Genomic DNA, 22336 nt, shown 5'->3' with positions numbered 1-22336 from the left:
CTATCATGTACTTCTCTCGCATTCCGCTCCCAAATCTCCTATCTTTGCGTGCCGTCGAGAGAGTCGGAAGAGGGAGGCGAGAGGAAACGACTCAGCTTTGTTCCGTGCAGGCGACGCTCTCAGCCTCGAACTCGCGAAGACATCGCTGTCCACTGTGCATGGCTCACGCATCACGCTTGCGACGGCGCACCACTGTTAGTTTTGCAGGACTCTTGCGAAAGGTCGAGATGAGGGGAGAAGAAACGAATGGAGACGAGACGAGACGGGACGGAACGAGAGGGATGCGGATGCTTTCTACGGAGAGAGGACGATACGGTGCGGAACGAGCGGAGTCTACTAGCGACGGCGAGCGACGGGATCGGTGTAGTAGGACTGCGTGGGCTTGGACTTGTGCTTCGGCCTGGCTAGCGGCTTGGAAGACGAGGACGGAGGCGGGTTGATGTAGTCGCCTGCGTCGTCGCCGTAGGAGTCGGCGTGGCGGGAGTAGTACGTCGGCTTGGAGAGCGGGCGGGACGAGAGCGGACGAGACGAGGATGGGGGGTCGATGTAGTCGTCTGCGTCGTCGTCGTCGTCGGTGAAGGAGGAGTCTTCGTGGTAGACCGGCTGAGTGCCGTGGTGGGGCGCAGGCGACCCATACGCATGCCCGCTCGTCCCACGGCGCTCGTACTCGTCCGCCGCCCAGGGATCCCTCGTGCTCTTCGTCGCCGGCGCCTTCTTCTTCTTGCGACTCGAGAGAGGCGGGAGAGGCTCATCCTCAGCCTGCGAGAGGTAGTACGGCTCTGGCTCGTGCTTGGCCGCGAAGTAGCGGTTCGCACTACCGCGACGACGGTCTCCGCCTTCAAACTTCGAGTTCCGCCTCAGCGCCGCAGGCGGCGAGCGGTCGAGGTCGTCGAGGGGGCGGTAGTGATGCCTGGATGGCGGAGGCGGCGGTGAGAGGTTGTCCCAGTCCTCCGCTCGATTGTACTTCGGCGCCTGCTGCTTCGCCCTCTCCCTCGGGCGCCGCTCAATCTCCGCGATGTCGCTCGGGGTGAATCCGTCGTCGTCTGGCGGTGGGTGAGTTTCGGGACGGGAGGAGCGGTGAGGGCGAGACTTTTTCGGCTGGCGCTTCGAGCGGGATCGCCTCGGACCGGAGTCGTCGAAGTTGTCGGGTGGCGTGTGGCGAGAGTCGCGCGGCGTGTCGGGGTACGAGTGTGCGGGGTGAGGTCGGTCGAATTCTGGCGAGGAGGGGGCAGAGTGCGGGTCGTGGGCCAAGGCGACACGCTCCCGCTCCCTCGCCTTCTCCAGGTACTTGTCGACTACGGGGCCCTGCACAACGGAATAGGCTGAAGACTTGATCGAGAGGCAAGCAGAGAGGGCAGCACACCTCGCCATTCATGATCTGCGAAGGTGGAAAGAAAACGCATGTCAGCGGACCGCTCGGTTGGCGAGCGTGAGGAGCCGTGAAGCGAACCTTGAGGAGATACACAATCCAGGAGATTGTCCGCCTGGTCCAGATACCCAGCGGTTCTCGCGAAGTCGCGTCGAGATCGTACTCGCGCTCCGCCCAACTCGCACACGCCCGCGAGACTTTGGAGTCGTGATTGGCCGATTCGAGCGCCTGCGCGCAATAAAGCATTGACTGCAGAACATGCGGAGATACACTGCGGCAACTGGGTGAGCTGGGGTCCGTCAAGCATGGCAAGTTTGTCGAGACGCACCGTTTAGCGAGCCGAGCGAAGCTGTAGTTGTCCAACCTCGCTTCTTCGATCCGCGTAGCCAGACCTGCCGTATTGAGCTGGATGCGCAACCCGAACAACTGGATGAGCGGCCAGAAAGAGGAGAAGTCAACGTCTTGCTTCTTGAACCTGGCTGCCAAGGCGTTCGCGTCGTTGAACGGCAGTCCAAGCTCCGCATCGTGGAAAAAGGCGTCGAGGAAGATGACGAAGTGCACGGGCGCGGAGCGGACGGCGATGCTCTTGACATGAGGGAGCGGTTTCCACCAGGAAACGTAGATCCGGCACAGGTCGTCGTTGATGTGGCGAAGTGCGCCTGGCTTCAGGAAGCCGGCTTCCGGCCATTCTGACGAGTCGGTCGGAATCTCTGCGACGGAGCGGGATCAGCGAGTGGAAGTAGGGATCGGGACCCGCACTTACGTCCCACACCCTCCCAGCCGGACCTGACAGCGCGAGAGCGGGATCAGCGCCAGAAGGGGATCGCTCGGGTGTTCCGCCCTCGACGCACCCGTCTCCCTCCTTCATCTCCACACTCAGATGCGTCGGCATCACTTGCCCATCCTTCGTGCGCCATTGTCGCACCTTGATCGGGCGCTGTTCAGTCCGATCCTTCTGCAAGCGCCGGCCAAGGATAGTTAGCCAACAGTCGCGCTCGGACGGAGTAGCGACTCGCCTCTCGCATCGGCAGCAAGGCGCACGGCAAGGGTTCCTTGACGGTGGCAAGCTTCCGCACTGCCTCGACATCACCGATCTCGAGGGTGAAGACTTTCTGCAGGCAAGAGAGGGTAAGCATCCTGTGATCACCCAAACCTGAACAGCAATTTACCTCATCTTCAGCGATGTAGAGCAAGTCCATCCCGAGATCGTGCGAGAAGGCGCGCAGAAGGGCCGATAGTCCAGCTCGCCCTGTAGTATCCGCAGGTGAGCGGACGGGAATCTGAGGCTCGGACCACAGCGGACGCACCCGTCAAGGTCATGGTAGCCGCTGGGACGCCCGCATCTTCGAGGGCAAGGAAGGCCGAGTAGCCCGCCCTGTAGCACTCGTCCTCATCCGGGAAGCCCAGGCGTATGAAGAGCGTGCCTTGAGAGTTCGCCATGAGTAGCCGCCTGGGCAGCGCGACGGCAGGAGGTGGCAGAAGGGACGAACGAGGCAGAAGGGGACGAGGCGGACAATCCGCGGACCGATACCGCGAACGTTGACGCGTGGAAGAGGAGTTGATTGCGGAGAAGCCGGAGAATGGAAGAGGAGGCGAACGGCGACAAGTATGAGCAACCTCCGAGTTCGCTCCGAGTCCTAAGGTGAGCGACGTCGCGTGAACGAAGGCACGGATGCTTGAGCTGTCGTAGAGAGTCTCGATGGCCTGAAGTACGAAGGCGTGCGATGGCTGAGGAGTCGTCGAAGTTGCAAAGTCAGGAAGGTCAGAAGGTGGCAGAGACGAGGGAGGCTTCCCAGGCGCAGATTGGCGACTCCCGACAACTGGACGCCTGAACTATCGTCGGCCAGAGTCGTGACGTTTCGGTCTGTATTTGTCGCGAACGATGGGCACGCCGAAGAACGTCGCGGGCGACTTGCTCGACGACTTGTCCGTCTTCTTCCTCCTCGTTGACCTCGAAGCCTCGTCTTCGCCCGAAGGCGTGTAGGGCTGAGGGGCAGGGATGCCAGCGAATCGACGGCTAATCTGCGGGTCCTCCTTCGTCCTGCTTGGTCGCGCATTGGTGCGGAGCGGCGGCAAGTTGTAGACGTCTTCATCCGTCGATGAGCCATCCCGGCTGTCTTCGTCAGAGGAGGGATCCGAGTAGTAAGGACCATCGACAGACGGTGGCAAAGCATGTCTTGAGGTAGGGCGTGCGGAACGAGTTGAGCGGGAACGGGGGAGAGGATCATCATGGCCGCGAGACGGCTCGTCGCGGTGAGGGGGGTGGAACTCGCTGGGAGGAGACTCGGGCTGCTTGTCATGCGGAGAGAGGCAAGGAAAAACGGTTAGCGACATGCGCAGCCAAGCGGCCGATCTCGACTTGCCTCGCCCAACATGACCTGGAGACGAAAGCGCCGTGCGTTAACTACCAGTCCAAGCGGAGGCTAGGCATCGCAGGACGCACCTCGAGCATGTGTTCAGCCCAGCTGATGGTGTACCGTACGAAGAGCTTCCATCGCTCGGCCTCATGTATCGTCAACCTGAATGTCCCCTCCGCCCATCTCGTGGCGGCGCTCGCGACGATGTCCTCCTTGTCGAGATCGACGAGAACGCGAGTGAAGCCAAGCAGCTCGGCTACCACTCGAGGCGAGACCCTGCGAAAGGAGAAAAAAGCGTAAGCAAGCGATCAAAACACGAGGATGAACCGTGACACACATCTTGCCGACTTCCGCAAAGCTCGTATGGTCAAGCCTCGCCTTCCTGAGGACGTCGAACTGGCGAGTGTCCCCCAACTTCATGCGGAGGTAGAACAGCGGGACGAGCGGCCAGAAGCAGAAAAAGTCGACTGCGCCGGTCGCAAAGCAAGTACGGAGGTCGCTCGGGGAGAGGTGCTTCAGAGGAATTACGAATGTAGTGGCGTCGAGGTCGAGAAGGTGGAGAGGTACATGAGAAGGAAGATGGGCGGCGTGCGTGTCTTGATGTTCGGCGGAATTCGCGAGTCGCAACCGTACCAAGGTACGGAAATTTGGCAGTAGCGGCTCGAGAGAGCGTCGCAGTCGTGAGGGTGGTCGAACAGCATCGCTTCGGGCGAGAAGGTCTCGCCGAGGTAGATCTCTGCAAGACGCAGGTCACTTCAATCGGCTCGTAACCGGGTGAGAGCGTGTACGCACGCCCCGCAACACTCATCACGATATTCCTGACGTGGGAGGGGCGGTCAGAAGGGAGTGTGGGACTGTGATGGCAAGAGAACGCACCTGGAAGCTGAGCCGAGGGCGATATTCAGGCAGCCGGACATGATTTGGTCTGCGTGGTCGTGAGCGTACCGGGCCTCCGTGATGCGATACTCTGGTCGCTCATCCTGCCAGACAGCAGGAGCGTAAGTGTGCTTTCGGAGGGCTCGTCGATGTCGGACGCACCGCGCACAAGCCGTGAAGGATGCAGACAGCATGGCTGGAGTTGAGAATCGCGTGCACAGTCGTCTTCGGGATGAGCTCGTCAAGGACGATCGAGAAGCCCGTCTGCGACCACGGACTGTCAGAATTCTGTCCGAAAGCGTGAGCGCCACGGTTGGCAACACACCTGAGCCACGCAGTAGAGCGGCGTGTCAATGTGCTGGGAGAACGCTCGCAAAAAAGCGGACAGACCGGCACGACCTGCGGAGGGCCTTGGTCAGCACAACGGAGACATGGTCGGAAGGTGGAACGCACCCGTCAAGATGACCCTGTCCGACGGCAGCCTGGCACTCGCGAGCAGCTTCTTCGTGAGCGCGTATACGCCGTAGCCGTTCCTGTAGCACTCGTCCTGGCCAGAGTCGCCTAGTTTGACGAAGCCAGCAGGAGCACGAGAGGGTTCATCACGGCGTGACTGCTGGGACGGCCGTGAGCGGGACGGCTTTTTCGTCGTAGTCCGTTTCGCCTCGACAACGATCACACTGGGCCTGCGGTAGTGGTCGTGGCCGCCCATCTCGCGATGTGAGGGTCAACAGCGAGGCTGGTGAGCGCCGAGAGAGAGCGAGTGAGGACCGCACGTCCCACGTGGTCCACGGCATGTCCACGGAGTCGGCGACGGCGTCCTTTCCTGAACAGGAGCCGTGGACGAACTCAGCGGAGGGAGGGCGAGGAGGCAGTCGCCCACAAAGCGTGCCACGCGAGGCGCAGCTTCCTGACAGGTCGTTTGTAGCCGTATTGAACTTTCCGTAGCCTTCTGAGCCCGCCAGCTCTGTCGAGGTGAAGCGCAGGAAGCGTACCGCATCTTCGCCGACAACGACGACCTCACGATGTCGCTCATCCGCTCTGCTGCACGCCGACTGCGCCTGGGCAAGTACAAGCACTTCCAGGGAACCGACCTCAACGGTGCGCCTGTCCTGCCGTGCTGTGCTGCTGCCGCACCCGCGCTCATCGACTTCATCGCCTTCCGCTTGTTCTTTCGCACGATCGACTGCTCGCAGGGAACGAGTTCTTCGAGCGTCCACACCCCGAGGCTCCCAGTGAGCAGACTGTCTCTAGCTGAGCACACCCGAGCCGTCCTCGCTGACCTTGCGCCCCTTCGACTTTCTCATCGCAACAGACGAGTGGAGACAGGCGAAGCGCTATGTCGAGTATTTGAAGGCGGAGCCGCTGTCTGAGTACGGCTACAAGTCCATCCCAGGTGCGCTCGCAAGGTCACACCGCTTCCACGCCTCGCTAACTTCCGATTCGCAGTTCAATGGTCCTCTTGGCTTCGACGAACTCGACGTGATCCACCGACTCTTCAAGAGCTACAATCAGACGTCCAGCGACAGCTCAAACTGCAGGAGAACGTGCAGCGGCTCGAGCAGGAGTACAGGGAGGAGAAGATGCGATTGGCGGAGGCGCACCAGGCCGCGCTGTTGCAGGCACCTGAGGCTGTTCGTGGCGCTGTGACGCGACAAGGATCGGGTGAAGCAGGAGTGGAACCGGCGGCTGAGCCAAGTCAGGAGGGCTTGCCCCTGAAAGACGGCGGTGCGGGTGAGATTGCTGGGAAGAGAGCTGCTGAGATTGCGCGGCGAGTCGGGACGGGCGAGAGTGGTGGAACAGAAGGAGCGGCAGCTCCTGAGGGCGCGACACCGGAGGAGATGGCCGAGATTCGGCGGCGGCAGGAGCAGGAAGCGGCGATGAAGCGGAGGGCAGAGGTCGGCGCGTCCGCTTCTCTCCCTTCAACGCATTTCGGGACTGACTCGTACGCCTTCACAGCCAAGGAGAACCCGACGCCGTTGCGAGGGAACCCCGGCGATGCGCACCAGCCGGCAGGATGGACACCTTCGGCACCAGCGAGGCGGAGGGAGTAGCACTCGTACGATTCGCACAGCAACTCTCATCAACCAGACCGCTTGTAGAGACGGCAACGTCGTTGCGCGTTTTGCTTGGAAGTGTGCTGCTGGACTACAGATGCGGAAAGGAAAAACGCCTCGAGAAAGCGGATGAAGGATGAACAGGGTATCAGAGCTGGGCCCACCACGACTCGTCTAGCAGAAAAGGGAGCCTCCTTCGCACGTCTAGACCGTACTCCTGAGGCCGGCCGCGCTCTTGCCGATCTCGCTGACGCCGCTGACCCGGCAGACCTGGCCAGCAAACTGCGGGTGGTACCGCGCACCGGTGAAGGGGTCCTCGACGGCGGGCGCGTTGGCGTAGATGGGCGTGAGGCTCGCGGGGCAGACGTCGAACGGCTGATGCAGGTCATAGTCGATCTCGATCGCGTCCCGAGGGTACTTGTTCGCCGTCGAGATGACCGTGTTCGCTTGCTGCTGAACCGCTGCCGCAGGGTTGAGGTCGAGGAGCTTCTGGGCGAACGAGGCGGCGGTCGGGTAGTTCTTGGCTTTGGAGAAGGTCGTCATGGCGAGGCGGAGGGCGAGCTGGAGATGTGCGGGCTGGAGGCGGCAGTGGGTGAAGTAGGCGGCGAGCTCGAGCTGGCGCTTGAGCATCTCGGGCTGCGCCGCGATCCGTCGTCGCTCAATCTCGAGCGAAAGGCCGATCAGGTACTCGCGGCAGACGATGACGAGCTCCTGCAGCTCGGCGGCCTGCGCGGCCGTCTCGGTGAGGACGAGGAGGAGCGACTGGAGGATGGAGCGGAAGATGTCGGCGGCTTCGACGAACTTGGCGCGCTGGAATGCCGCGTATGCCGCGCGAAGCTCGTTCTGCGTGATGCTCTGCAGCGACAGCGTCGCGACAGGCAGGACGGAGCGCGGCTCGTTGCGGTCGGCGTTCCGTCGCAAGGGGATCTCGAGAGGCGGGAGGGAAGGGGCGGCGGGGAGGTAGAGGCGGGATGAGCGATAGACGGAGAGGAAGAGGGGCTTGAGAGGCGCAAAGTTGACGATGCCGACTTGTCGGTTGAGGAGTCCCATCGCCGTCTCGAACGAACCGGCGGCGACGTGGTCGGCGGCGAGAGGCGAGTTCCGCACCCACAGCTCGGATTCCGGAATGCCAGGCTGCACGGGCCCGCTCAGCTCGTCCTCGGGACTCGCTCCTGCGCCAGCCAAACCGTCTGCTGCTCCGCCGTCGCCAGCACCGAACGCCTCGCCGTCTGCTCCGTCACCTTGGCCATCTTCGTCGCCCGCAAGGTCCCACGCGTCCTCCGCCTCCTGCGCCTCGTGCTTGTCCAGGCGGTCCTCCGCAGCCCATGCCAATCCGCCCTCCTCACCAGCAACCGCCTGCTCGAGCAAGTCCTCCTCGTCGTACGCATCAAGACCAGTCGGCTCACCATTCGCCGCCGCAGCGAGCGCACGGTCGAAGAACGACTCGGTGACACCGACGGAAGGCCAGTTGGAGTCGGCGGTCGGGTTAACGGGGCGAGGGGGACGAAGGGTGGAACGCTGGTGCTGCGAGGGGGGGAGGACAGGCTCGACCTCCTCGGCGGTTAAGCCGGCAGACTCGAGGATCTGCTGCGCGAGCTCGTCGAGGCCGTTCGTCTTGGCGGTCATGTAGGCAAGCGGGGTCATCCCGGCCTCGGCAAGAACGTTGACGCGGCCCTCAACGTTGCCGGTGTAGAGCGCGTTGTGGGACCGCGACATCGGGTCGCCGCGCATCTCGGCGATCTTGCTCATCTTGCCGAGCTTGTCCTCATTGCCGGTGACGAGGTAGAGGAAGGAGAGGCGGTCAAAGTTCTTCGTGCGCTGGTAGGCGATCTCGACGATCTTGTGATTGCCCTGCTTGAGCGCCTGCTGGCCGAGGCGCGCCCAGGTGTCCTCGCGGTCGAGCGACTTGGCCATCTCGAGCGCGACGTCGAGGTTGCCGCACTCAATGGCGAGATCGAACCGCGTCGTCTTGTCCTGGACGAAGTGGAGGGCGATCTGCGAGAGAAACCGGCTCGATGAGCGGAAGCACGGGAGCAGCAACGGCGCACAGACGCACCTCGGGGAAGCCCTTCTTCTGCAGATACGCGATGATACTCTGTCCGACCAGGTTGCTCGTCTTGATGATGTGGAGGACCTCGTCGTAGTTCTTGCGGACGAGGGCGAGCTTGAAGCGGTACTCGGTCGGGTCGATCTGGACCGCCTCGACGCGCGCGTCGCGGGTGAGGACGTGGACGGTCTTGGCCTTAACGCGGACGAGGTAGACGGGCTGCTCAAGCGTCTTGATGATGCCGTTGTCCCCATTCGGGAGTGCGTACTTGATGTGGTTGAGCGTCGTGTAGAGGAAGACGCCGGCGTCGTCCCACGCGCCCGACTTGATGCGGATCGTCTCGTGGATCAAGTTCGGGTTGCCGAGCGTCTTGTTGGCGAGGACAATCGTGTGCTTCGAGAGGAGCGCGACCATCGAATTGTCGTTCGACCAGACGACGTACTTGACGAGCGGGGTCGCAATCTCCGAGATGACCTTCTGCTGCTGGATGTCGTACAGGACGACGCTCGTCGCAGTCGAGAGGAGGAGGCTCGCCGTGCCGCCGAAGAAGATGTCCTGGACCTGGACGGGACACTTGATCGTCTTGGTGATCGTGTTCTCGAGGTCGCGGATCTCGATCGTCTGCGCCTGGCGGTCGAGGACAGCGAGGCGGTTGCGCGCTACGAAGAGAGCCGACTGGCCCGTCCCGCGCTTCCCCTCGCTCGCCGAGTCGCGCACCTCGCCCGACGCAAGGTCCTTCGGCAGGCGGACGAGCTCGTACAGCCCGTTGTCTGACGCCGACGTGACGATGACGGCCTTCTCGGCGGGGTTGTACGAAAGCGTGCGCGGCTGCTGGTACTGCGTGCCGAGGCGGCGGACCGAGACGACGCTCGTGTCCTGGCCGGTCGAGAGGTCGTGCGCGCGGACGTGCTTGTCACGGACGTAGAAGAGCATGTTGGCGTGCATCGAGAAGGCGGGTCGCTCGCGGTCGAGCTTGAAGACGATCAGGCCCGAGTCGTGGCCGGCCGCAAAGAGGTTGAGCTTCGGGTGCGCAGCGAGGACCCAGAACCGGTCGTTCTCGCGGCGGAAGGTCTGCACGGCCGTGCGCTTCGTCATGTCCCACACGCGAATCGTCTTGTCCTCCGAGTCCGAGATGATGAGCTCGTGCTTCGGGTGGAACAGCACCTGCGAGACGTTGTTGTAGTGTCCGCGGCACGTATCGACCTCCCACGCCTTAGTCTCCGACATCCGCCACAGCTTGATCTGGCGGTCGTCGCCGCACGAGACGATGAGGGGAAGAGTCGGGTGGAAGGACGCCCAGTTGACGCCGCGGTCATGGCCCTCGAGGACGTACTTGACGACCGCGTCCGTGTTGCCAAACAGGTCGGCCTGACCCGCGTTCGCACGCTGGATCTGCTCCTCGAAAGAAAGGGGCGCCGCTGTTGTCGACTTCTTCCGGAGGCCTGTGGGGGGAAAGCGTGAGCGGGCGGAATGAAGTTCTACTCGGCGAGATCACGCACCCGAGATGTCCCACACCCGCACAGTCTGGTCCATCGAAGCCGAGACGACGTAATCCTCCTTCGGGTGGAACTGCGCGCACCTGTTGAACACCAACCCGGGCGGATAGGCGTCAGTTTCCGTCAGCGGAAGGTCCGCTTCGCCGACACCGCATATGGGCTTCAGACGCACATGATGTAGTGGTTGTGACCTGTCAGGATGGCGATACAAGTCCTCGACTGCCAGTTCCAGATCCGGATCGTCTGGTCGTCCGAGGCCGAGATGATCCACGGCTGTTCGGGGTGGAAGAAGACGGTGCGGACGTAGTCGAGGTGGCCGTGCAGGGTGAAGAGGCATCGGCGGGTCTTGTAGCTGTTTGGCAGAAGGAAGGGGAGGAGGAGAAGGGAAAGCGGCGAAAGTTCATCAGCAAAGGCGGGGTCCGCGATGTCGTACATGCAAAGGTACGCACTTCCAGACCTTGATCTTGTAGTCGTCACCGCCCGAAACGAAGAGCGGCTGGGTCGGGTGGAAGTCGATACCGCGAACGGGACCTGCGAGGGAGCGGAAAGATGTGAGCGGGCAGCTCGGCGAGAGTATGGCAGCTGCTTGAGGAGGTCGCGTCGACGTGGCACCCTGCGGCACTTCCCTCCGCCTCGGATCGCACAACCGCTTGCCTCAGGGTGTCCAACGAGCCTCCCGCCGCCGACACGAAAGCCAGACAGGCGGACTCACCATCGTGCTCCTCGAACCTGTCCACCAGCACGCCCATCTGAAAGTTCCACAGCTGGATCGAGCCCGAGTGGAGCGACGCGGCGAGGAGGGTGAGGCGCGGGTGGAACGAGATGCCCTTGACGCGGTTCGAGCGCGACTCGAACTGGGTTTGTTGTTGCGCGTGGCGAGAGTGACCATGTGGGAGTGCACAGCGTCAGCTTCTGGTCCGCCTGAGCTGTGGACCGACGAGACGAGGAGCGCGACGTAGCGAGCGGGGGAGTGGGCCTTGCTGCGTGGCTCGTTCGCTGGCAGACTCGCGCGCACCTTTGTGAGCATCTGCATGGCTGTCGGTAGTCCCTGCGGACGCGTCTCAGTCACAACGGGCGAGTGCGAGGCGTAGCGGGTCGATGTGGGACGTGGTCGCGAGCGAGAGGACGAGAGAGGGTGCGAGGTGCGCGGAGGGAGGGGTTTCCGGTGTGCTGGAGTCGGCTGGAGGGTGTCCCGTGCTGCCCTGTGCACGTCCGAGCGAGTTCAAGCCAGTCGCAGCAAGTCGCGGTGGGTCGTCCTTGAGACCACAAGCTTGAGCAGGACCACAACCCGCTCTCTCGCTCACACGCCGCCTGTCGGCCTCGCTGTTGCTCTCATCGTCTTCTGCACCCTCGAGCATCCCAGGTGAGCCGCTCGAACGGGCGCAGGAGGTGGTTTTGCCGTGCCACTCCTCCTCTCCTCATCTCTCGAGACGACCGTTCAGCCAGCTCGCGTGCTGTGGGCGGGCTGGTGGGCGGTTCGCGAATTCGATTGACATGAGGGGACTAATGGCGTGCTCTGTCCGCAGCTCCACAACCTTTTGCACGTCCGTCTTCATCGCCTCTCTTTCGTTCGGTTTCCTCCTCCTCTCACACTATCCCTCCAGCTTGATCCGGCTCGTACAACATGATTGTCCCCGTTCGGTGCTTCAGGTGAGCCTGTCCCCGGACCTTGCATGCCGGTTCGTGGCATTGCTGACTTCTCCTTGCCACTCCTCACCAGTTGCGGCAAAGTCGTCGGAGACCGCTGGACCGGCTTCTTGCAACTGCTGGAAGCAGGGCACTCTGAAGGGTACGTCGGGGCGCGCCTACTCGGACCGCACTGCCTGACTGACCCGGACTTGTGCGAATGCAGTGAGGCGCTCGACGGCTTGGGCTTGAAGCGGTACTGCTGCAGGAGGATGATCCTGACCCACGTCGACTTGATCGAGAAGTTGCTGCACTGTGCGTCCGTTCCTCGTGTTGCTCGGCTTGCGAACTCGTCGCTGACACTTACTCACTCTCTACCTATGCAGACAACCGTAAGTCCCACATCTTTCGTTCAGCCGCCCAAGTGGGCGTTTCCCGCGCTGACAGCGTGCTGATCTTCTCTCCTTTTCGCGACTTGCAGCCATGGAGCGTCGGCAAGGCGAGGGCGCGCGATGAGCGAGTTGAGCTGGACGGCGGATTCGCACGAGCGGAGCTTGCACGGAGTAGCGGGCGTGTGCAACTGTACGATCAGGGCGTCTTCTACCTACCTCTCTGCTCGCGAGACTCGCTGCCGCCTTGTCGAGCTCGTCGCGACTCTCCCTTGCTCGGACAGAGGCTTTTCCGACAATCTAGCTTTTTCCGCACCCCTCCCTCCGCTGTATCTTCTACGCCAACGGAATCCCCTTCTCCCCCTTCCCCTCCTGATAAACCCCACTAATCCTCCCATACTCGCCCCTCACTTTCTCCCACAACGCGACCAACTCGTCCTTTTCTGCGCCCGCTGGGATCTGCGACAGGAGTGTTGAGAGGGGAGAGGAGGTGAAGAACTTGTTTGTGCGGTTGTAGAGGGGTTGAGAGGAGGAAGGAGGGGAGGAACAGGCGCCGCAGGGGACTTGGAAGCTGTGTAACGGCGGCGTCATCAAGTAGATCAGCTCTCCGTTCCTACGTCTGAGTTGGACAGTTCCCTGGCTCCGCAACGTACACTTCTTTGAGGATGTCGATGTCGTACGGGATCGAGAACGCGTCGCGGGTGTCCTCATAAGTGAAGAGGTAGTAGAACGTATCAAATCCTCCCCAAGTGATGCCGGACAGACCTGCGCCGCCCGCCTCGTAAGTCAGAGACAGGTCATGGTGTGGACGGAGCGGGGGCACGGACAGAGAGAGCAAGGCTCGTGGGTTGAGAAGAAGATGCAGTTCTTTGCGTCGGGTCGGGTCGAGCGGTCGATGGCGTAGAACTGCTGGATCGTCTGGATCTCGCCATGCTGTGCGTCACTCAGAGGCGTCAACGCATGCCTCCTACCGACTCGTGAGGTGAAGCAGGCGAGGCACAGCTCGAGCGAGACGCACCAACAACGGCGACTCCGTCTCGTGGTTCGTTCCAACCGTCACGACTTCCAACGACTCCTTCTCAAACACTGCCGCGCCAAAGACCTTGCTCCCGGACTCGACTCCCTTCTGTGTGAGCGGTACGATCTTGTCGAGCGTTGTCGTGAGGAAGAGACGGAGAAGCTTCGCGGGAGAGTGGGCGGGGGCGGTAGGTGCCATCTTAAGGACTGGTAGGGCCTGTGCGAGTGTGCAGCTAGTCGTGCGAAGGCGATACGAGGGAGAGAAGCGTCGTCGAAAGGTGGGGCGGCCGAGATAAGCGGGCGGGCGGAGATGGCGGGCGAGAGGAGTCGCGGCGGAGCGTCGGCAGCGTCGAGAGTAAGGCGTACAGCAGCAGCCAAGACTGGCGAGGTCGAAGCGAGCGCGACGGAGTGGGGGGCAGAGCAAGCGAGGAGCGGACGAGCAGCGGAAGAAGGGAACGGTCGACGACAACGCCAGCAGGACAGCACGCTGAGGGCTCTCCAAATACCCAAGCAGAGCGCAACGACGCGATGCAGTATGCTAGGCAGAAAAGAAGAGACGAGAAAGGCGAGCGAGGCGACCGTATGTACACCGAGATCCGTTCGCTCCGCCCGCTCAACAGCTTCACAAGTAGACGACGTCTAGTTCTTGACGAGCGTGACGACGCTGTGAACCGGAGAAGTCAGCGAAAGCGCGACGGAAAGAGGTAGAAAGCGGGAACGCACTCCTCGTCTGCAAGGACGTGCGAAAGTCCGACCTTCTGTCCGCGCGAGTGCTTGACCGACGTGCCCCAGACCTGCGAAGTATCCGACATCAGCTATCTATCGTGGCATCAATTCGACAACAGAGCAATCGATCCTCGACATCTGCCGGCAAACCCACCATCGCGTGCTTGAGCTGCTTCGAGATGTCCTTGTGGATGGCGTTACCTGCGAAGCCAGGCGTCAGTTCGTTCCCGAGTCGCACAAAAAGACGTGCGAACGCACAGAAGTCCTCGACCGTGCATTTGTCCTTCTTCAGCACGACCGGCGCGGTGTAATCAGGCGCCTTGGCTCCGCGCGGCTTCGTGTACACCCGCACGAGGCTGAGCTTTTCCCACATCGTCTCGAGGAGCCTGATGGATCGGACGTCAGCCGTTGAGGCGAGAGAAGGAGGCGGAGTGACTCACTCGTCAATGTTGAGCCACTCCTTGACAGAGATAGGGACCGAGTTGGGAATGCGGTACAGCAGGTCGAGCTCTTCGATGCTGATTGCGTCTGCGGAGCGCAAGAGGCGTCAGCAACGCGCACGAGAGTCAAGCTCGAGGCGGGCGAAGCGCACCGATCTTGTTGAGGACCATGATCGCTGCGAACGGAGATCGTGTCAGCCGAGCGACTCCATGTATCGCGATATCTGCGGAGCATGCGGTGCTGACGACGAGGAAGTAACGATAGAGGCCAGCAGACGCACCAGGAATGTAGACTCGGTTGCCTGTCGCGCGGAGGAAGCGTGCACTCGTCAGCAAGGGCTCGAAGCCCGACTGTAAGTAATGGGCGACTCACCCTCGACGACATCAACGAATTCGTCAACAGTCGGGTCGCATCGGATGTGGACGTCGGCATTGGCCATGCGGTACTCGCTCAGGACAGCCTTGATCTCGTCCGCCGTGATCTTCGTCAGCGGGACCGTGTTGGTAATCGCAATCCCACCCTTCTCTTTCTTCTTGATTGTGATGTTCGGCGGCGTCTTGTTCAAGCGAATCCCGAAGCCTTCCAACTCGGCTTCGATGACGGCTTTGTCGGCGAGCGGCTTGAGGACGTCGAGGACGATGAAGATCAGGTTGCAGGTCCGCGCGACGGCGATGACTTGTCGACCGCGTCCCTTGCCGTCCTTGGCGCCTTCGATGATTCCGGGCAAGTCGAGGATCTGGATCGGCGCGCCGTGGACGGTGAGGGTGCCGGGGACGCTGCGGGTCGCACCTAGGTCAGCTCGTCGACACAAGATGAATCAGCACGCATGTGTGCGCTGCTCACGTCGTCAAGGTTGCTGCAAGCGAAAGCTGGTCAGTCGGAGCGAAAAAGAAAGACGAGAAAGCTCGAACGCACTGAACTCGTACGCCGCCGCAACCGATTCCGTTCCGGTCAACCCGCTCATCAAACTCGACTTTCCGACGGAGGGGAAGCCGCTGTGAGACGCGAGGTGCGAGTCAGCAAGTCTGAGCAAGAAAAGTCTGCCCTTGTCGCTCGTTCCGCACGCCCAAAAAGGACGACCGCGACTCACATGAATCCGACACTCGCAACACCACTCCGTGCAACGTCGAAACCGATGCCAGGTCCTCCTCCGCCGCTAGATGTCGGCGTCAGAAGTTCACGCTTGAGCTTCGCAAGCTTCGCCTTGAGCTGTCCCAAATGGTACGACGTCGCCTGCATAAACGGCTGGTTAGCCTTATGAGCGCTCAGTAGGCGACAAACTAACACGCCTTATTCTTCTGCGTATGCGCCTATTGGGAGAAGTCGACGGTCAGCGAGGAGGTTCCAATGAGCAATTCGACCCTTCCTCCGTAGGCGGGACAATTCCACCGGCAGCACAGCCTCCAATGGCGAGGTAGCGAGGCAGAGGGCGAACATCAGAGCAAGAGAGCGACGTCTCACCATCCTGCGGACGAAATCGAGTTAGCAACGTTCTGTAGCGCTACGAACGCTTGAAGGACAGCGACGAGCTCTTCTTCGATTTTTTTTATCTGCTCGACCGCGGTTTCTTTGCCCATGGTTGCCTGTGTGTCGCTGGGGGAGAGTAGAAGGCGAGGGAAGAGGTCTGGAGGATCGGGGAGGAGGTGAGGCGCTCAAAAGTCGCGGCGCGGGCGGGGTTTTCGACTCTGTCGTCAGAAGACAACATTAACGTGTCATTTGTGAGCTTGGAGAGTTTGCGCCGTCAGGCCTGCTTGAGCGTACGCCATCCTCGCATTCCATCGCGTCCTCCGACACCCGCCAACCAACAACTCCCGCCGAGCTCCGCCCATATTCGCCAATCCTGCTTGTACATGCTCTCATCATGCCCGAACTACTTCCACCCGTCTCCAGACCGTGTAACCGCGAGGAAACCGGACGCACCTTGGAGATGATGAGATTCGACAAGTCGAACTGTGGCGCGGCTGAGAGTGGCTGGCGGGCTGCCGGTTGGCTCGTAGGCTCAGAAAAGTAGCTGAAAAGCGATGTGAGCTTTGAGCGAGGCGCTAGCAGCTGATGTGAGTGCGAAAGAGCAAGTGAGCCCGGCCGACCCTCGCCAGCGGCCGAGGAGGCAAGTTTGTATTCAGCTTTGTATTGCCGCGACTATTCAAGGTAATAGCTCGTTCACTCTCACATTCCCAGCAATCTGCTCGAGAAACTGATGCATCGTCAAAGAGCCTAGTTACGTCGTCGAACGCCCGCCCAGTCCACCCACTCAAAGGCCGTCAACGACCTCCGGCACCGGGAACGACATCCTGAAGCTCGTCATGTGCACGTTCAGCTTGTTCGACCACAGCTTGAACTTGGGGAAGCCCTTGCCGTCGCCAAAGCCGGACCAGTCTTCGTCCGCGCCGTCCTCAGGCGCCGGCTCCATCGTCGTCAACTTGGACCAGCCAGAGGCGGCGGGCTCGACAACGTAGGTCTTGTCACTGGCAACAAGAGCGTGCACGTTTTGACCGGACTCTTTGAGGACTTCAAGCGTTGCGGAGGAGGTGGACGAGGCGGCGGGAACGGGAGGCTGGACGAGCGCAGCTTCGTAGCCCGACATCAGACTCTGCGAGATGCGCCAGTCGAGCCACGTTGTCGAGACGGGGAGAGCGAAGGGTGTCGCACGCGAGTCGCGGAGGAGGCAGCGGAAGAAGGGTTGCGAGGGAGACGAAGGGTGCGAGACGGTGAGAAGGGTCGAGCCGCGCGACGTCGTCGAGGGCGTGAAGGAGAATTCGGCGCGGTGTCTGCGTGGCCCAGCGTCAGCATGCTCGGACGTTGTTTGCCAGCTCGTTTGACGCACTTCGGAATGCCCCAGTTCCTGCGGCCGTTTGCAACGCTCGCGTCGGTGCTCACGTAGATACGCGAGATGGCCAAGTGATATTTCGGCTCCTCGCCGTTCTCTGCGCCAGCTCGACTGAAGAGCCCAGGGATGTACATAAGCTCGTCGTAGGGTCCAGCTGCCAGAACGTCGGGTCAGCCGGAGGTTGCGGATGGCAAAGGGTGAGCTTCCGCACCTTCGTCCGACGTGTACCGCACGATCATGACCATCCCAACGCCGCCATGAAAACGCTTGCCCTGGTCTGCGCTCGTGCCCGTCTCAAGAGGTGCGTAGGATCCGTCGGGGAGGGGAATGGGCGTCTTCGAGAATGGCGTGGAGATGGGGAAGATCCAGCCTTCGCCCGTCAGGTCCCAGGGTCTGTAGTAGCGCCTGGAAGGTGAGTCCCGTCCTTGTCCACCTCACGAAGGAGACGAGGGAGGTCGAGCAGCGAGTTGAGCGACGTACGCGGGGCACACGGGCAAGGCAGCATCTGTCGCGGTCGCAGACATCCTCCTACAGCAATTCGCAATGGTTCAAGCGCCTCGTACAGCTGTCGCAGAGGCGTCGCGAGCGGTGAGCGAAGGAAAGAGATGAGGAAGCGAAAGGAGTGGTCGAGGGGTAGCGGGTCCGTGCGGCGAGGCGGGAGAGTCGAGAGGCGCTTATAGTGCGTTGTACCGTGCTATCTAGCTCGTCATTGAAGCAGTCCGAGAAGAGCAGTGAGGTGCAGAACGGCGAGCGAGCGAGTCGAAGGTTCGTCTCCACCAGACCACCTCATGGCGCGCGGATTGCAGAAGATTGAGGCTCAGTGCGTTCATTGTGCTGTTTGGAAGATAGCCGAACGGGTCCAGCTGACTCACAGTCGTTCCACGCCGCGCCCTCTCGCTCTTCTTCTCCTCCTCGATCGAATCCCCTTCTCTCGACCGTAGGCAGAAGGCGCAGGCGAAGAAGAACGCAGGTGGCAAGTCGAACTTGAAGGCGAGGGCGGCGGCGTTCAAGGTGCGATGGACGCTTGTTGGGAGACGTCCTGCCGGTTGCTCACCTTCGGTACCTCCTTGACGCCTCGCAGATCGTCTGCCCTTCTTGCAAGCTCCCTCTGTCTGACTACAAGAACTTCAAGGTGCGCTCGTCGTCCCTGCGCCCCTCGTCGAAGGCGAGCTGACCTTCCCTTTGTCGTCCTTTCGCAGGAGCACTTCGAGTTCGTGCTCTCCTCGCCTGCCTCGCTGCATTGTGAACGCACGGCTGACCTTTTCGTCGACGAACAGGTCCAAGCACCCGAAACTTCCCCTCCCCACCGAAGAGTCGCTCGCGCCGCCTGCATGAAGCGCTCGCTCGACTCGCAAAGGAGGAAACGGTAGACATGCGGGATAGACTGTGCGGCGGTGTTGTGAGCTAGTGTACGATTATGCATTTCTCGATTCGATAAGCTGTTGGTGTGTAGGCTACAGAGGAGAGGACGGACGATAAAACCGGATACAGGTTGGGAGGAGACCGGAAACGGCGGAGATGCGCTTCTAAGCGTCGCCGGTGAAGGAGACGACGACCTTGCCCTTGGCGCTGCGGGGAACAAAGCGAATTAGCTGCGGCGTGGCAAGCGAAGTCAACGAGAGCAAACACACCGGTTCGACATCTGCCTGTCGTACGCAGCCAGAGCTTTTTCGAAGGGGAAGACCTCGTCGACAATAGCTTTGAGCTTGCCTGACACAGGGAAAGAGTCAGTCAGCTCGGTTGATCCAGCAGCTTCGCCATAAAAGCGAGGAGAAGGAGGAACGGGAGCGCACCCTCACGAATGAACTGCGCCATCTCGTCCAACTCGCCCTCGGCAGGCTTCATCATGCCAAACTTGTACTTGCGCGGCACGCCGCCGAGGAAAGCGGGGCGGAGGTTGCGGTTGATCAGGTCGATGCCGGCGCCGAGGATCGAGGTGAATGTGCTCTCGAAGTGCGGGCCGGCGATGTCGACAAAGTGGCCGTCCTTCTGCTCGTCGTGCGACTGTCAGCAACATGAGCGAGGCGGGCCGAAGCGAGCGAACGCACCTTGAGGAACTTTGGCGACTTGTAGTACAGGTCCGAATTGTGCCCGACCGTGTCGAAGACAATGTCGAACGGCTTGTCGCCATACTTGGTTGCAAGCTGCTCGACGAGGTCCGACTCCTTGTAGTCGAGGATGTCGTCGGGCGAGAGGCTCTCGACGAGCTTACGAGAGGGAGGGGAGCAAGTCGTGACGACGTAGGCGCCGTAGGCTTTGGCGAGCTATACGGCAGGGGCACGTCAATCATAGGCGGGTGATCAGGGCATAGAAGTCGGTCGCACCTGAACGGCGTAAACGCCGACGCCGCCGGATCCGCCGTTCTGAGGGGAGCAGACTTTCGTCAACATCGCCTATCTCTCAACGCAGGACGGCCCACGCACGATGAAGACACGCTGGCCTGAACTCTTCGCAAGACCCGCGACGCGCTTCAAGGCCCAGTAGGAGGTGAACGTCGTTAGAGGGAAGGTCGCGGCCTCGGTAAACTTGACGTTGTCGGGCTTCTTCGTCAAGAGGTTCTTCTCGACGAGCGTGTACTCGGCAAGAACACCCTGTCCGCTCTTCATCGTCGAGTCGGCCGGAACGAACCCGATAACCTCGTCGCCGACCTTCAAGTCGGTTCCGCTTAGGTCGCCTCCCTCGATGATACCGGCAAGGTCGTGCTCAGGTACAGCAGGCTTCTTCTGCATCCACCGCAGGCCAGGGAGGACCATCGCCTTGTATCCGACCGGGTTCAAGGCGGCGGCTTTGACACGAACGAGGATGCGAGTGCCGGACGGGGTGGGCTTCGGCCAGTCTTGCTCGAGCTTGAGGACCTTGGACGGGTGTCCTGACGAGCGGAAGACCCATGCACGCATCGTTTCGGCCATCTTTTGTTGGTGGTGATGAGGATTCGAGAGTTGGGAGAGGGCCTTAGGAGGAGGCGCTGGGACTTCAGGCGGATACAAGTACCTCCGTAATACTACTTTAAAGACTCAGCAAGCTCGGAAGAGTCGCAGCGAAGAGTCGAGCGAGTTGTTCAAGTCGGACCAGCCCATCGTCATCGTTGGACAACTTCCCTCGCGCTCATCACCGCTAGACTCGCTCAGAGACCCGCTGAAGCCCGCGATGGAGCAGCTGCTGAACGACCACGAGCTCTCTGCCGAGATCCAGAGCCTGCGCGCGACCGTCGACCTCCTCGCGTCGCAGAAGCTGCGGTACCCGAACAACTACGTTCCGCCTGTCGAGGAGCGACACAAGCGTGCCACGCTGGTCAATGTGCGTAGCCAAGCCCGATCCATCCGAAGAAGCGCGCTGACGGCGGCCGTTTGGCAGGTCCCCGTTTGTGAACCGCCCACCACGACACACGGAAGCGACGACGATGACGCGCCCGTTATCGAGACGCTTAACCTGACTATCAAGTCGCTGAAACCGCCCCTCACGTTCACTCTTGCGGCACGACCAACGGCGACAATTGGCGACTTGAAGGCGGAACTGTCGGCGAAAGAGGCGGATGCTCCGGTTCCTCAGGCCCAACGGTGGATCCTGAAGGGCAAGGCGATGGGCGACACGAAGCTGCTGAAGGAGTTCGCGGTCCAGGATGGGACGGTTGTCAACCTGATGGTTACCAAGACCACAACACCGCCCGCCGCATCAACCTCTTCCGACCCATCCGATGTTCCCGCCCTTACTCTCTCCGAACCTTCTTCTTCCTCTTCCAACCCCCCACAAGTCTCCCTCTCTCGCGACCTTGACCATCTGCCTCTCACGACCTCTACCTCATCCGACAACCCCCAACTCGCCGGCGACTCCGACGCATTCCTCTCGACCGTCTCCTCCCCCTCTCTCTGGAAAGACGTGCGGAACGTGTGCGAGGCGAGGTTCGACAAGAAGGACGAGGCGCAGAGAGTGTGGGAGGGGATGTTTGCGGGCGCGAGGGATTGGATCAGCCCGAACGACAAGGCACTCATCCGCGAGCAGGTCGGGTACTCGGCGATGGGCGGTGTCTAGGCGACAGCGACTTTGTAGCGACGCTTTCGCATGCAGTTGCTTGACTTTTACCCCGAGAGAGAGACTTTGCGCGACAATTCTCGTCACTCCGCTCGTCCTCCCTAGCAGTAGAGCACTCTGCTAGCTGTATAGAGTGTGCTACACGGCGGAACTGCGTCCTTGCGATTTGTTATACCCCGACTTTTCACCTCGTGCGGAGTTGCTCTCCTTCCCGCTCACTCTCGCACCTCGCAGCTCATCGCCTGGCTCAGCAACCCTACACAGCCCTCAGGACACTTTCCTACACTGCTACAATGGCCCAGCAACCCGAAGAGACGCCCTGGCACGCCGCATTCCCGACCCCGTCCAGGTCGCTCTCCGACTCGTCTCTCGCAACCATCTCGGCGCAGAAGTTGCGGAGCAAGGTTGAGCAGCAACCGGAGCTGTCGAAGCGTGACTTCTTGGTGGTCGACGTGCGGAGAACGGACTTTGAGGTGCGTTGCGACGTTCCCTCACGCTAGTCGTCATTCGTGCGCCGTATGAGCCGCTCGAAGCGCATTGTTGACTGAGAGTAACGAGCACACAGGACGCCTTCATCAAGGGCGCTATCAACCTGCCTGCTCATTCGTTCTACCCGACTTTGCCGTCGCTTCTTCCCATTCTCTCCCGGTGCGTTCCTCTCTTAAGGGTCGCTCAAGGCTCTCGAAGGCAATTCGAGAACTGCAGGCTCGACGAAGAGGAAAGCAGTGAAAATGACCTGACTCTGCTCGCACAGCTACCGCTCCGTGATCTTCCATTGCCAATCCTCCTCCGGCCGTGGACCTCGCTGCGCAGGCTGGTACCAGGACGCGCTCGACGAGGCGAACATCCCGAACGAGCAGAGTCAGGCGGTCGTGTTGACGGGCGGCATAAAGGCGTGGGTCAAGGCGTATGGGGAGGACGAGAGCGTGACGGTCAAGCTGGGCGAGAATGGGAGGAAGGTGTAGAGCACGTGTGCTCGAATGATCAGGCTATATGTGACACGACTCGCGCCCGGACGCTCGCCGTTCAACCGGCACTTCTGCCTTCGTTGCGACCTCTCGAGCTGTTGACGACTGCAAGTC

At 61.3% G+C, this 22336-nt stretch overlaps 12 protein-coding genes across 12 annotated transcripts; 5 read left to right on the top strand and 7 right to left on the bottom strand.

The window, feature by feature from the left end:
• Positions 1–336: 336 nt before the first annotated feature.
• RHTO_00670 (uncharacterized protein) lies at positions 337–2809 on the bottom strand (the record flags this gene model as incomplete). Its single annotated transcript, XM_016414354.1, has 9 exons — positions 337–1305; positions 1364–1378; positions 1451–1640; positions 1698–2079; positions 2133–2155; positions 2221–2324; positions 2446–2481; positions 2539–2618; positions 2677–2809. The coding sequence occupies 9 exons, from the start codon at positions 2807–2809 to the stop codon at positions 337–339; spliced, it is 1932 nt and encodes a 643-aa protein (XP_016273510.1).
• A 393-nt stretch (positions 2810–3202) lies between these two features.
• Positions 3203–5311, bottom strand: RHTO_00669 (uncharacterized protein; the record flags this gene model as incomplete). Its single annotated transcript, XM_016414353.1, has 9 exons — positions 3203–3658; positions 3733–3747; positions 3813–4002; positions 4064–4460; positions 4519–4544; positions 4603–4706; positions 4765–4866; positions 4928–5001; positions 5056–5311. 9 exons carry the CDS (start codon positions 5309–5311, stop codon positions 3203–3205), a joined length of 1620 nt encoding a protein of 539 aa, XP_016273509.1.
• Positions 5312–5624: 313 nt separating this feature from the next.
• On the top strand, positions 5625–6653 carry RHTO_00668 (NADH:ubiquinone oxidoreductase, 17.2kDa subunit; the record flags this gene model as incomplete). The annotated part of the gene is made up of 5 exons (XM_016414352.1): positions 5625–5700; positions 5796–5834; positions 5915–5995; positions 6049–6501; positions 6559–6653. The coding sequence occupies 5 exons, from the start codon at positions 5625–5627 to the stop codon at positions 6651–6653; spliced, it is 744 nt and encodes a 247-aa protein (XP_016273508.1).
• A 207-nt stretch (positions 6654–6860) lies between these two features.
• On the bottom strand, positions 6861–11232 carry RHTO_00667 (coatomer protein complex, subunit alpha; the record flags this gene model as incomplete). Its single annotated transcript, XM_016414351.1, has 7 exons — positions 6861–8651; positions 8713–10145; positions 10203–10282; positions 10372–10551; positions 10649–10730; positions 10912–11053; positions 11215–11232. The coding sequence occupies 7 exons, from the start codon at positions 11230–11232 to the stop codon at positions 6861–6863; spliced, it is 3726 nt and encodes a 1241-aa protein (XP_016273507.1).
• A 591-nt stretch (positions 11233–11823) lies between these two features.
• RHTO_00666 (DNA-directed RNA polymerases I, II, and III subunit RPABC5) lies at positions 11824–12341 on the top strand (the record flags this gene model as incomplete). Its single annotated transcript, XM_016414350.1, has 5 exons — positions 11824–11849; positions 11920–11988; positions 12052–12140; positions 12212–12217; positions 12307–12341. The coding sequence occupies 5 exons, from the start codon at positions 11824–11826 to the stop codon at positions 12339–12341; spliced, it is 225 nt and encodes a 74-aa protein (XP_016273506.1).
• Positions 12342–12550: 209 nt separating this feature from the next.
• RHTO_00665 (CMP/dCMP deaminase, zinc-binding domain containing protein) lies at positions 12551–13430 on the bottom strand (the record flags this gene model as incomplete). The annotated part of the gene is made up of 4 exons (XM_016414349.1): positions 12551–12785; positions 12868–12979; positions 13042–13147; positions 13233–13430. The coding sequence occupies 4 exons, from the start codon at positions 13428–13430 to the stop codon at positions 12551–12553; spliced, it is 651 nt and encodes a 216-aa protein (XP_016273505.1).
• A 440-nt stretch (positions 13431–13870) lies between these two features.
• RHTO_00664 (GTP binding protein) lies at positions 13871–15975 on the bottom strand (the record flags this gene model as incomplete). Its single annotated transcript, XM_016414348.1, has 13 exons — positions 13871–13895; positions 13955–14025; positions 14112–14158; positions 14216–14343; positions 14398–14485; positions 14550–14573; positions 14679–14699; positions 14771–15174; positions 15242–15254; positions 15314–15393; positions 15489–15631; positions 15688–15708; positions 15925–15975. The coding sequence occupies 13 exons, from the start codon at positions 15973–15975 to the stop codon at positions 13871–13873; spliced, it is 1116 nt and encodes a 371-aa protein (XP_016273504.1).
• A 674-nt stretch (positions 15976–16649) lies between these two features.
• RHTO_00663 (acetoacetate decarboxylase beta barrel domain containing protein) lies at positions 16650–17749 on the bottom strand (the record flags this gene model as incomplete). Its single annotated transcript, XM_016414347.1, has 4 exons — positions 16650–17166; positions 17223–17379; positions 17437–17618; positions 17706–17749. 4 exons carry the CDS (start codon positions 17747–17749, stop codon positions 16650–16652), a joined length of 900 nt encoding a protein of 299 aa, XP_016273503.1.
• A 264-nt stretch (positions 17750–18013) lies between these two features.
• On the top strand, positions 18014–18560 carry RHTO_00662 (zinc finger protein 706; the record flags this gene model as incomplete). The annotated part of the gene is made up of 5 exons (XM_016414346.1): positions 18014–18045; positions 18167–18236; positions 18307–18357; positions 18425–18435; positions 18503–18560. The coding sequence occupies 5 exons, from the start codon at positions 18014–18016 to the stop codon at positions 18558–18560; spliced, it is 222 nt and encodes a 73-aa protein (XP_016273502.1).
• Positions 18561–18751: 191 nt separating this feature from the next.
• RHTO_00661 (zinc alcohol dehydrogenase) lies at positions 18752–20134 on the bottom strand (the record flags this gene model as incomplete). Its single annotated transcript, XM_016414345.1, has 6 exons — positions 18752–18794; positions 18857–18935; positions 19019–19214; positions 19274–19489; positions 19550–19588; positions 19649–20134. The coding sequence occupies 6 exons, from the start codon at positions 20132–20134 to the stop codon at positions 18752–18754; spliced, it is 1059 nt and encodes a 352-aa protein (XP_016273501.1).
• Positions 20135–20372: 238 nt separating this feature from the next.
• RHTO_00660 (ubiquitin family protein) lies at positions 20373–21254 on the top strand (the record flags this gene model as incomplete). The annotated part of the gene is made up of 2 exons (XM_016414344.1): positions 20373–20522; positions 20580–21254. 2 exons carry the CDS (start codon positions 20373–20375, stop codon positions 21252–21254), a joined length of 825 nt encoding a protein of 274 aa, XP_016273500.1.
• A 293-nt stretch (positions 21255–21547) lies between these two features.
• On the top strand, positions 21548–22219 carry RHTO_00659 (protein tyrosine phosphatase; the record flags this gene model as incomplete). Its single annotated transcript, XM_016414343.1, has 3 exons — positions 21548–21727; positions 21820–21902; positions 22009–22219. The coding sequence occupies 3 exons, from the start codon at positions 21548–21550 to the stop codon at positions 22217–22219; spliced, it is 474 nt and encodes a 157-aa protein (XP_016273499.1).
• Positions 22220–22336: the final 117 nt, after the last annotated feature.

The sequence above is a fragment of the Rhodotorula toruloides genome (genome assembly GCF_000320785.1).
Source record: "Rhodotorula toruloides NP11 unplaced genomic scaffold Scaffold10, whole genome shotgun sequence".
NCBI lineage: Eukaryota > Fungi > Basidiomycota > Microbotryomycetes > Sporidiobolales > Sporidiobolaceae > Rhodotorula > Rhodotorula toruloides.
This window is presented reverse-complemented; position numbering and strand designations above follow the sequence as displayed.